The sequence below is a fragment of the Achroia grisella genome, unplaced genomic scaffold, assembly GCF_030625045.1.
Source record: "Achroia grisella isolate CSIRO2021 unplaced genomic scaffold, CSIRO_AGI_Agris_v1 utg241, whole genome shotgun sequence".
In the NCBI taxonomy this organism is placed as follows: domain Eukaryota; kingdom Metazoa; phylum Arthropoda; class Insecta; order Lepidoptera; family Pyralidae; genus Achroia; species Achroia grisella.
The window spans coordinates 3175282-3188266 of NW_026712734.1; the positions used below are offsets into that span (position 1 = coordinate 3175282).

The window sequence follows — 12985 nt, forward strand, 5'->3', positions numbered from 1 at the left end:
ACAAACTGAAAATAAAATTCATTTATAAGTAGCATAATAAATAATAATTATACCTGCTTAATTACTGTATTCACTAAACCACCGGGTGGTAATAATTAGGCAATATTCATTACACGTACATTATAATAAGATGTATGAATATTCCACTTACTTATGAATTTTAACGTAGCGACCTCTTTATTGATTTACAATTTTGTTTAGATACATTATAAAGGAATTTCTCAAATTTAAACTAAATTTAACATTTTGTAATAGCTCTAAGCCATTACTAACAACAATAAACAAGAAATAAGATATTAATAAACTTTCTTAATGGTAAATGAAAAATGGGTTTTAGGGTTGATGATTTTTTATGGAGGGTATAGGAATAATGCAGGAACAATGCATAGGACACCACTTTGGGTGTATCCACGAGGATTATAAGGTAAGAATGACGTTAGAATAGTCAGGGCATTGTTAAGGGCAATTAAGGACAGTGTTTTCCATAGTGTGATAGTGTTTATTATTCCATATAACTAGCAATCTCCCGTGCCCAATAGACGGTGATTAACATTAGTGAACACGACTGCGCTACCGACGGCAAATTCATTAGATATAGACACAGTGGTATCTAGGTCACGTTATGATATTCCGAAATTCCAAATTTGATACCGATACTATTTCGTATCAAAAACAAGAGATCTATGTTCAGTATAACTTGTTTGATTATTCAGCAACTCTTACATGTACGGTGAGATTTTACAGTATTAGTAAATATATTAGTTTGACTGTAGCTGTGGGTGATATCACTTACTATCAGGTAGATCATTAGCTCATTAGCTAATCCAGTTACATAAAAAATTGCTCAGCAACGTAAAATCCTAGACACAAATAGGTAACTGTTCCTTTTCTCCAATAAATATTGTTGATACACTTAAATGGGGAAGCCCTATATTCAGTAGTGGACAATAGCAAAAACGATGGTACTATGAACAATACTACTTTTGTATTGACCATTTTCTATAGGTACCGATCAGTAGGACTTTCGCAAAGGAAACCTCGCAGAAGGCAAGTGTAACAACGAATTCGTGACTATAGAATGCAATAATACAATACTTACAATAAAGTGAAAATTGCATAATATTCATGAATGAATCTCTGCATTTATCTCTAGATAGTAACTCCGCGTGGTTTTGGCGGGAAACCCCTACCAGTTAGAACAGAACCGGCGCGTGCGCAACACGCGTCTGTACAAAACTCAAACCCGATACGATCGCGAACGCGACGTTTTGTCTCCTGGTCCTTTTGTTTTACAAATAGTTCCAATGGAAGTAATGGGGACACACCTCATTTCCTTTTGTCACGATTCTCTTTAACACAGTGTGAATATGCTTTGTTAGTTCAGAAAAGAAGTGTTAGTTCAACTTTTGGAAAACTTTAAACAACTCTTATATCTAGAAACAAAAATAGAATAAATCATATTTATTATTGGATAAAATACATGAAGTGCACAAAACCTAAGTCGTGACATAGGAAGTAAATTAATCTGATAAAAGAACAGCGAAATTATTTTATTGCGATCGATTAAGGTAAATTATAAACGATACCATTGCAACAATTAACAAAATGCTAAATACATTATCTAACTTCTACTAACAGATTTTTTATTGGTATACATTTAACAACATAATAAATTAATCTAATACACACTGTTCTGTTGAAAGCACTTGCCATTATTACTAATCCCCAATTTCCATTAAATTGAATGTACACGAAACCTCCTCTATGTCAATGAATAGATATTAACTAATACCTACTTAACTAATATTATGTGAATATTGTGAGATATATATATCATCATTCTTGGCATCATTATATTGTAGTCAAAAAATAACAAATAACATATTTTTGATAGAAACTTAATTACAATTATTTGTCAAACTAGGGAATAGTTCATGTCGTAGTAATTTCCTTAATAAACGGGTTAAGTAATTGTATAGTTAGGTTGAATTTGGTAATATTTCAGTGAGATCTTACGTTTTACACAATATCGTACCAGTAATAAAGAAATCATTTCATTGTTCGCAAAATTTTATTTTTTTAATAATCGACTTAATGGAGCAGGAATGGAGCGGGTTCTAAATTCAAAATCAATATTATTTTTGGGGTTTGATACTTCTTTATGTAACCAATTGTATTTATAATTGTGCTAATTTTGAATTTTTATAACATGTAGGTTACTTTATCGTCTTCCATGTTTAACAGAGTCCTAATTCGATTAGAAAAAAATCAGTAGAGTATCAGTGGTCGATGCAACAACAATTAATCCGTGATATACCCTGTCCCTTTTGATATGTCTAATGTCCAACCAAAATGTATGTAAGAGATGGACAAATCAAATATCACTTAGTACCAATCAACGTTCTCATTAAACTTCTAAATTTCCCATAATATATATTATTATACATAATCCATAATATACATAACAAAGAATATTCCAAGAGATAAACTAGATCTACAAATAGCAAAATTAAGTAAAACAAAATCTTTCCGTTCCTTAGTCGTACATCTCTCACTTTTATATATCACATATCCCTTGTAATACCGCCATACGTATTGCCCTACAGAATGGTTTTGTTACTCTATCACTCACTAATTAGGAAATCACTAGATTCATGATCCTTGTACCCATAAGCTTTTGGTTCCTCAATCTATGTGACCGGGCAGACATTTGCGATTTCTCAATCTGCATTAAATAGTTTATTCATAATATTTATATTATTATCAAATATTGCTTCATCCGGCATCGCTTTGTTAATGAAGTGAGTTTTCTCACTTTTAAGAATTATATTTATTTGCCAATTTTATGTACAAAAGATAGAATCTACAACAATAATGTGGTGACCGTATTGACATCATTTCCTTCAAACTTAAAATTAATAATAATTTCACCTTCCTTTATCCATACACACACAAAAGTAGCGAATAATGTAATTTTAATGGCTATTTCTTGCTACAAACACACATTACTTTAAAGCATTAACTTTATATGTATGAGTTTAAAATAATTATGTATTTAATGTTACATAGATCTAAAATGTCTCTTAATCAAACTGTATACCTACATATTATAATATAATAACAAAGCCTTGTGTAAAGTTAGATATATAAATTTTAAATGTCTTCAATGCACAACATGTGTACGAACGTTGATTTATTATTTTTTAGTGAGTTGCCCAAAATATTAGGCTAGAGAGGAGTACGATACTTGAATCCACTGAATAACATTGGATACCATAACCGTTTACCATCAGACTATTACAGACGATTAGTATAAAAAATAGAGTTTTAAAACAAGAACAAATATATCTATTACTATTTTAATAAAAATGTTCAAATTAATGGAGTTTCTCTACTTTGTTAAACGTTTATACATGTGTATCTAGCCTTAATCGCTTATATGCATTTACCCTTTTAATTAAAATTATTATTAAATTATTTGAATAAAAATTATGTTATTTTTCATATAGCATATTGTAAACATTGCAATATGCTTCAAAGGAAATGTTCCGAGTCATCTATTATAGATTGTACCAATTATCCGTAGCTATTACGTTACTATAATATTATCAATCAATTATAAAACATACACTTCACGATACACCTACTGCATGTTTTTGAACTCGTTAATATGTTACGAGTACATTTTTATATAAGACGGCTACTAGAAAAGAATAAATAAATATCGTTTATCTATATATCGCTCTGGATGTTTTCTAAACTAAATAAAAAAATAAACAAATGTATTTGGAAATCTGCAATCTATCACAGGAATGAGATATCGATAAATATTAGTATGTAATTAAACAAACAAACTTACTATTATGTTTTTTTTATTTATTTGTTTTCCATTTGTGTAATTTACCCATTTTTACTGATTTCATTTCAAAAAATATCAAATGAGTTCTCTGATTAAATAACATAAGTCCAAAATATGTTTTGGCATGTGTATTTCTCCATTAATATAAAAATGCAAGTGTCTATAGTTGTGGTCAAAATATTTCATATTTTGTTGAATAAATGCTAAATTATATTATAATTCATAATATTTTTATAATAAAAAGTATATAGCAAAACAATATATGTATTATGAGTTCTGTGACTATTTCAGTGTTTTAATTTTGTTTCTTTCTATTTGTATGTATATGATATGAAAATAAAGTACTATTACTTTTAGATACTGCTTCAGCATTATATAATAATAGAAACAAATACAAAAATATGCAAATCATCAAAGATCTCCCTTTTTATTTAATTATTAATTGATTTTAATCAATCATAAATATAAAACATTACTGAATATTGATTAAATGCAACACTATTATATTTTGCATGCTAAATATCAAGATTTTATATCACGTCATCCTAAAAAACTATATATAGACATTGGTATTAATATCTTACACGTACGTATATTTGTATGTTATTAAAAAATGTAATTTATAAATATTAGTGTATACCTACATGTCCCTTACATACTCATGATTAATAAAGTTTTTTTGATCTTATATATAATAAAGTTAAAAATGTCTTTTATTCTTAGTAGAAAGTGAATTAATACGTCGAATGTTGTATAACATTTGAAACTTTTGAACTTACTACTCATATGCCTGAATTAGTAAGTTCGTGACTATTATGTACTGTAAGTTTTCGCTAATAAAAATAGTAATAACTGTTAACCAACATGACAATAATTACTTTTCTTCTATATATAGTCTCTGCCCATTTCAGAAAGTACTTTTTTAAAACAGAAGCCGCTAAATTGCAACCACATTATTATAGATACAGCTGTGGCTGCCATAAAACCACAACTCGATTAAGTTACTTATCCGCATTTTCAAACATCTACCAGTATCGTTGTTTTTTTATTATTAAATTTACGTTGATTGATTTTAATAAGTAAAATACAGTTTGAATTTATATAAAAGTATCTACATTAAATCTAGACACATATGATGTAAAATAATAAATAAAGTTGATAACAGCCTTTTAATGTCATTGCTGGGCAAAGACCTAATATTAAAATCGCATCATCGCATATTATGATCCGAAATATAGTCTAAATCTTTGCATATTGTGGTGTGTATGCGCAGAAGTATCTTCTTGTTGAATCTTCTAAATTTCAATTCATGCCTAAAATATAAAGTATTTACCATACCTGCTTATTCATTGATATCATCGACAAATCCCTTACAATTGAGGCCGAGACCCAATGTCATTATTTAATTATCTCACTTCATTATATTAATAAATTGTATCCTATACACAATGCACAGACACAACCATAACAGAATATTTAATATTTCTGTAAGAAAATTGTTTGTGACTAACACTTAATACCTAGAAATAATGACTCGACCAAGACGAATTACTAAGTTTATTCCCATAAGCAATAAAATTCAATATTAGTACAAACAGTGCATGAACTTAACTGAACTGATTTCATGGAACGTGGCCCATAATTTGATCATTATGGATTCAAATCGATTTCGATTAGTAGATAGATATAGTAATATCAAATCATTTAATAATGTGAAGTTGTATCGGATTACTAATTAAAAAAACATATTTTTTATATAGTCAGACATTTACCACCACTGAAAAAACAAGCAAATTTAAGGCCAATTTTCATGTTCCTAGTAGCCATTCAACGGTAAAGGACAGTTGCCTGTGAGGTCGCTCCGCTATTGCAATGAGTACGTGAGAAAAACAAGTACTTACCTTATATTAAATGTACACCAAGACAGTTAAATAGTAACTGATTACAGATCGAATAGAAACTGCCGCGTTGTACCGGCCTGTGTACCGAAACTCGGAAAGGAAAACACTGCACACTCTGTGTCAAAGTTAATGGTACTTTATTTCAGGTTTAAATAGAGACCAATAGCCTTTATGGTTCTAAAAATGTTCTAAATTATATAATATTTATGAATTTACGAAATTTACGTTTATATAATATTACCGTTTTGAAACGTATTTATAACAGTAATATATTCTAGTGTAATAGGGAGGTACCTTATATTACGATCGCTTTCAACTTAACCATATTAAGTAACAGGAATAATTGAATAATATTCTAAACATGATAATTATGTAACCGCAACTTATTGGGGTATTGACAGCTGTCAAGTGATATGAATCGTTTTGTACAGGTGTGTAGTCATATTACAATCGTTGTAAATATCCAATTAATATTCAAGGGACGCGGTCATTTTCACTATCGCACAATGTGCTATTGTATCAAACACTTTCTATAGTAAACTACGTCATAATACATTGCATTTGCAACAAATAATTCATTTTATATCAAGTGTGTATATACACATTTTACAGATCTGAAATTTTTATATTTTCTTACTTACTTCTTTGTTACGCATTAAAGTAAATGCAAGTGAAGACATATGAACTTGCATTAAAATTTGCTCCATATCTAAAGCATTCAGCACCTGTAAATGTTGCAAATTAATTGCAAAGTAATTTTGATTTAGATTATAGTATAAGCCAATGGAGACTATATGATATAACAAAACAGATTTCTGTTACACGTAACAGATTGTTAATTAAGTAGGCTCAACCCTTATTAAATTCAGATTTAATTAAATTTAAATTCAGATTGTTTCAGATAGGCCGAACTGTTATATCGTTATTGGTATGACCATTACGGTATAGGGTATGGAGACACGTACTTAGACACTATGTTTTCGTTTTAACATATATTTTACTCGCACATTTATTTCAAAAATATAACCTTTAATCATTTTCTAACCTTGATTGAGAGGTCTTAATTATTTTGCACTCAATTATAATAATAATAATAATGGTGCCTTCATTTCAATGTCATGCATTAAAGCCAAACGTCATACTTGTTACTTAGTCACATAGCTCTATATTACACACCTACACATGATCTTGTCAAAACTGGATTAAAAGTTATTTAGCACAAGTAGCAATTAATAGAATGTATTAGTAATACTGTTGTTAGGAAATTATTCCTTTAGGTACAAGTAACAACAGTATTACTATTTTTAACCATTTTTATGAGATATTAACCTCATAAAAATAGCTTCATTATAAGTGAAGTTCTTTTTAAAATGCTTCTTAATGTATATTCGCTCTTAAAATCGTAAAATAGTAGCATTTCTAGTACATTATTACATTGTATCCAATGATCCTATTATATTAATATCTATCATAAACAATTTATTTAATTACAGGAACACTCCAACTGTGGGATGAAAAATGTTTAAACAAGAACTATTTTTACTGGTAAGTTTACAAAAAATATATACTTAATAAACACAAATCTTATTAAACAATAAAATCTATGGTATAGAATGTACAGCTATGGGGATACTTATAATGAATATTGTTAAATCTGTACCCGTGAACCAATCCATATTCGTTAATTATTATAACTCATACAAATTATAAATACCTAAGAGAAGCTTTTCTATACACGGTAGGTTTCGGTTTTTTTCTACCGTTCAAAGTTCTTAATGGTAAAATTAGTGACACCTGGTACAAAATGATAAGTAGCAATACATGAGTGTACTGTAATGTAATGGCTATTGCTTTATATCAAATGGACCGACAACACGTTTGTTTTATAAAAAATAAACAATATTTCACTAAACAATTGTAGGGATGTCTTCCTCCTAATTACACGTACATTATTGTAAAAATTATTACTTTATTTTCTAAATAATTGTTATTTTTTAATTGACGATCTATCAATACTTGTAGTCTCTATTAGTGAAATGTTTTAAATATAGTATTATGAATTTATAATCAACTCATAATTGATAGAGAATTTATGTAATGGCGACAAGCCCAGTCATTGACATTTAAGTCAAGGTGAACAAAGACAGTGCAACACTCACAACACACAACACAAATAATGTCCCAATTGTTTTGCTTATGAATCCAATTCCAGGTAATAGAATTTGTTGTAGTAATAAGAAACAAGACTAGGTAAACGGAGAAAATATATTAATATAGACTACTGACAATTAGAAATAGAATGAAAGGAATTGAAGTATCAAAAAAACAAGAATGTAATATAAAAGAACTATAAATTCAAAGACAAATTTAGAATATAAAACATTTCTTCATTAGCCAGTTACAACAGAATTAATATGTAGGAACTTATTTAACCAGTACGAATATAGATAATAATTACTATATTTGTACTTTTGTAACACGGGTATCCACTACGAAATTACAAATCCGACTTTATAACCGAAACCTTGGATAATTACTAGATTATACTACGTTATCGTTAATCAATTTTGTTTTACTAGACTTTTTTAAGTATATATAATATATTGTTATATTTTATAAAAACGACACGAAGTGTAGGTACATAGATATTTCAGCACGTAAAAGCGATAATGACAATATATTTAGAATAAACGTAAATATTACATGGAACATTGGCCAAAAAATTTAATCTTCTTATTTAATTGAAAATCTTTTTGTAGGAATGTTTAAAATTACTTTAAAATGTAGTTTTTATTTTACGTTTTATTGTCGTCATTGGAAATTTTCAATTAGTTTTCCTATAAAAGTTCAGTGAATCGATCAGTAGTTATTGCCGTTAAAAATTTATTGCATAGGTACGCACCACTTCCTCGTTACCATCCATAGATTCCTTTACGTGTGATGTAATATCGCGGGCATGAATTTCACTTTTTTGTGTTTAGTCATCACTCAATACGTTCTGCATGATGTATATGCGGTAAGGTCTATTGGGTCATACCGATTAATACGTAGGCGATAATTTAAGTAATTGACACTATCATTAAATTAGCAGATTCTGTGATACCGATAAGTACCTTAATAATCTAGGATCTTTTATTCTAGACACAATATAATCGGATCCCGAGCATTATTTCTATTTGTTTGTCATAGTAAAAAGTAAATATATGTAGATTTAATTTTATATACATATTACATATATATAAAATAATTAATTGCCTATTTCCTGCCATTAATTAATAATAACAATAGCTACCTTTGTAATATTTATTGCTTTTTCCTATTAAACCTGAAATATTATTGTATTACATTATATTATTCTGGATTACTGTTTTTACAGCGTTATAACAAATACGTCATATGCGTTATTGATAAGGTATGTCACGTTTGGGTTAACCACTATGATTCATTTTCACTAATATTCATGCTGAGTATTGTATGGGAACTTATATCCTCTTCAAAACCTTTGATGCTAAAAACAGAGGTAGTACTTGACAAAACCCTCCTCCTATTCATATATATATTTGGTACCTAATCCATACAAAGGTAAATACTATTTTTACTATAAGTATTACCTAAGACGAAAACATACAGAACTTTTTAATAGTTGATAAATTTATCTTTCTATTATTTTATTAAAAAGCTAACATAAGTAAAAACACTATCTCTCTCATCAATCGAGCCATTTAAAATATTTCAGGGCCAAAATCCCACATGTAAAGCGATACCATCATCGAGCCGACGCAATGCCAATTTAAGAAACAATAACGCTATGCCAACGTACGACCCATACATACCGAGGACAAATGTAATATTCTACAATTGTTCATCCTCTGATTGTAAAACATTCCGACTACATTCTATAACGGAAGTTACATCTCCTGAACTTATGTTAAAGGTATGCTTTCTAGAATCAACCGGGTCATACGAATGTGAAACAGTCAGATACAATCACCTCAAAAACGTAGACAAACTATTGTTTTTAAATAACAACATAAAGAATAAAATATATTATATTGTCGATTGTTTAGTTTTTGAAGATCGAGGTCGTGTATGTCACCGAAGAAACGGTAATAATCCTCATACAAAATTAGTCGACACTGGTAGTATAGTACGACCTAAAGAACCAAACATCTTGTCTCAGCATGAATTTATATGCGAAGAAGATCAGCAAGGGTTAGTTAATTGCGACATTAATCCATTTATTCCATTTGATAACAATCTTAAACTTAAACAGTCTATGATCACTGACAATAATGTGTTGCTGAAAACAGGAAATTACGTATTGTCTTTAAAGAAGAACTGCGTCGATGCATGGTGCGGATACAGTGGAATAATATCGCGATTGTCAGGAAGGCGATACAGCAGATATGAGCCACCAGGCGGTAAAGTGTATTGGTGCTATTATGCTAAAAAACAACAAATATGCAAAGAGCTATACGGCCAAAAGAAATCCATCTATAATGAACGTGCTTGGTTAAGTACGTAATATTTATTCATAGATTCCATTATACGACTATATTCAGTTAAAATACATATGACTAGTATTGAATTGATTTCAAATTGGTGATATGTTTAAGTAACCACTAACTGGACTATTCTCAGAAGCATGTCGCAAGCACAATCATAATAGTGGTCGAAACTAGTTTAATGTGAGCGGAACTATTACCAACTATGTAAGTATTGGAAATATACTCAATATTTGCAAGAAATTTTTTATTTTTTAACATTGTATGAATATATGCGAGTACATACCTAATATTTAGTTTTATTGATACATCAAGAAGAACCCTAACGAATTGATAAAAAATAATGTTTTCTATTAAAATATTAAATTCATAATTTATAATAATAAATTAAAAATAAATAACTGTTATAACTGTATATCTGCGATAATTTAAATATTTAAAAACATTTCTCTCAAATTACACATGATATTGTAAATAAAAAGCCTCATTATTTAACGTCAAAATATACTGGGTCAGTACTAGTGCTTGTCTTATTCGATGTACCCCGAGAGTGAAAGTGGACAGCGACCCGATCTTTACAATGCTTGGAATTACATACAGGACCCGGTTTTATGTTATAACATGACATTTCGACATAGGTACCTGCTACAATAAATTTGTTATTGAACCATATATAAGTTTAAAGAATTTTTATGTGGATTTAAACAGTTATTAAAGTTCATTATTAAAACTTATACTTGAAATAGTAAGTTATCTAAAAAAATATTTTCTATCTAAATTTATTAAAAAATCCATATCAAGGTTAATGGTTAATTTAAATTAAGTAACTTTTTCAGTTTATTATGTTTTTATAGAAACTATTAGGTGCAATTTAACCACATAATGCATATTAAATCTTTATAGTATAGTTAGTTACGGACTACAGAATAAATCCGTGATATTCTGTAATCTGTATATATTTTCTAATTAAACAAAAACATCGCAGAGGCAATAGGAGGTAACAAAAATTAACTGGAAACTATTTAAGAATGAAATTGGGACTATAAAAAGCATTAGTATATTAAGTTATTATATTATTTGTTTATTACTGCACGAAAGATTATTTGGCAAAATTTTATTCTTTATTAGTTACTTATGTACTTAATGTTTTACATTTTATGCAATGATAGGTTGCATAAGTATTAGATGTATTATAGATAAAATGTATCCTTGTATGCGTGTACTTAATCAAAAAATTAGATCTACTTAGTAACCAATATGAATCTAGCAAATGTAATTTGTAATTGCCTTTCTTCTCCAATACATCTGTATGCGGAACAATACTTGATTACCGATATGGGTTTTGAAATGCTTTATTTGTATTGTTTATTTTATAATGACAGAACGACAATTGACGACATACATAACTATGTAGTCAATTGTGTACTATATATAGTACACAATTAGTAGACGGCCCACAATATACGGATATTATGTATCTGTATATTGTGTATATGTATACTACATAATCAATATATATACAGATGTCTGTATATCACAGATAATATAATATTACATACTGTATATATATACAGACATCTGTATATCTGTATATATATTAAGTATTTTTAAGCAAGGTATGTGTGTACGTAAATATTACGATTACAATTGTTCTAAACAGACTTTAATTTCATTCTTAGTGAAATCCAAAATGTTATTCTATAAGATTTTGTAATCTTATATTTTTTCTTTTTTTTCACTTTTATTCAAGAGTTTAACAAGTAATGCCCAACTGTCCTACTAACCTAATAGTCATGTTTCAGATGTTTACAACCAAGTTAAAAAAGAGAACTTTTCAATTTGATTTTCTTTTTATGTATATTATTATGTAATATACCGATTTATTATAATATTATAAACGCGAAAGTTTGTAAGTATGGATGTTTGTTACTCTATCACGCAAAAACTGCTGAACGGATTTTGGTAAAACATTACAATGCCTATACATCAGAGTAACACATAGGCTATATTTTATATTGAAATTTAACGAGGTTGAAACCGCGGACACAGGTAGTTCAAAATAAATATATTATTTGTTTATTTCGTCATAATTCTATATATACCAATACTACATCACTTTACCATTTACTAATTATGAGACTAGTAGGGTTGATTAATAATACAAAAACTACTTTGTGATCGCGACAAGAGTTAGTATGCAGAAGTGTTGTCCTTGTCGCCGTACTAATACCATGAAGCAATATGCCCTTAGTAATGTTCTAGCAGCAAATAAAACAAACGCTTCTCAACAGTCTAGGCCAAGGTTCGTTACTACGTTAATTAAAACAAATATTTACTGTAATTAGACCCAATCACACTAACCTGTTTGCTATATCGTACAATAGTAGACAAGAAATCTTCACACCGATTGATACGAGCTCGGAAGTAAATGTACCGAAACAATATGCATTCTTATTGTTTTGTTAATAATGGGAGTTTAATGATTAACTCATTATCTTTCATGTACAGTAGATATGATAAAAAAAAGAAGAAATGCACTTCCATAATAGAGGGTTTGATAAAAAATTTGTAACTCTGATTATGGTAAATATCGAAGTATAGACATATTTTCATTTTTTCTTAATGATTTGTAACATTTAAAGTGGCCACATATTCTTACTTGACTACATTCAAGTAAGAATATGTGCCTACTTTAAATGCTTAATTCGCATGAAAAGGTG

General features: G+C 28.7%; 1 protein-coding gene across 1 annotated transcript in view; it reads left to right on the top strand.

Annotated features, from left to right (window-relative positions):
- Positions 1-1202: 1202 nt before the first annotated feature.
- The window catches only part of LOC131842549 (uncharacterized), a 36798-nt gene continuing 25015 nt past the window's right edge, over positions 1203-12985 (top strand). Inside the window, exons 1-2 of the mRNA XM_059191120.1 lie at positions 1203-1568; positions 7254-7305. Of these exons, the coding sequence (XP_059047103.1) occupies positions 7279-7305 (27 nt within the window). The 5' untranslated portion in view covers positions 1203-1568; positions 7254-7278. The remainder of the gene's footprint in view (positions 1569-7253; positions 7306-12985) is intronic.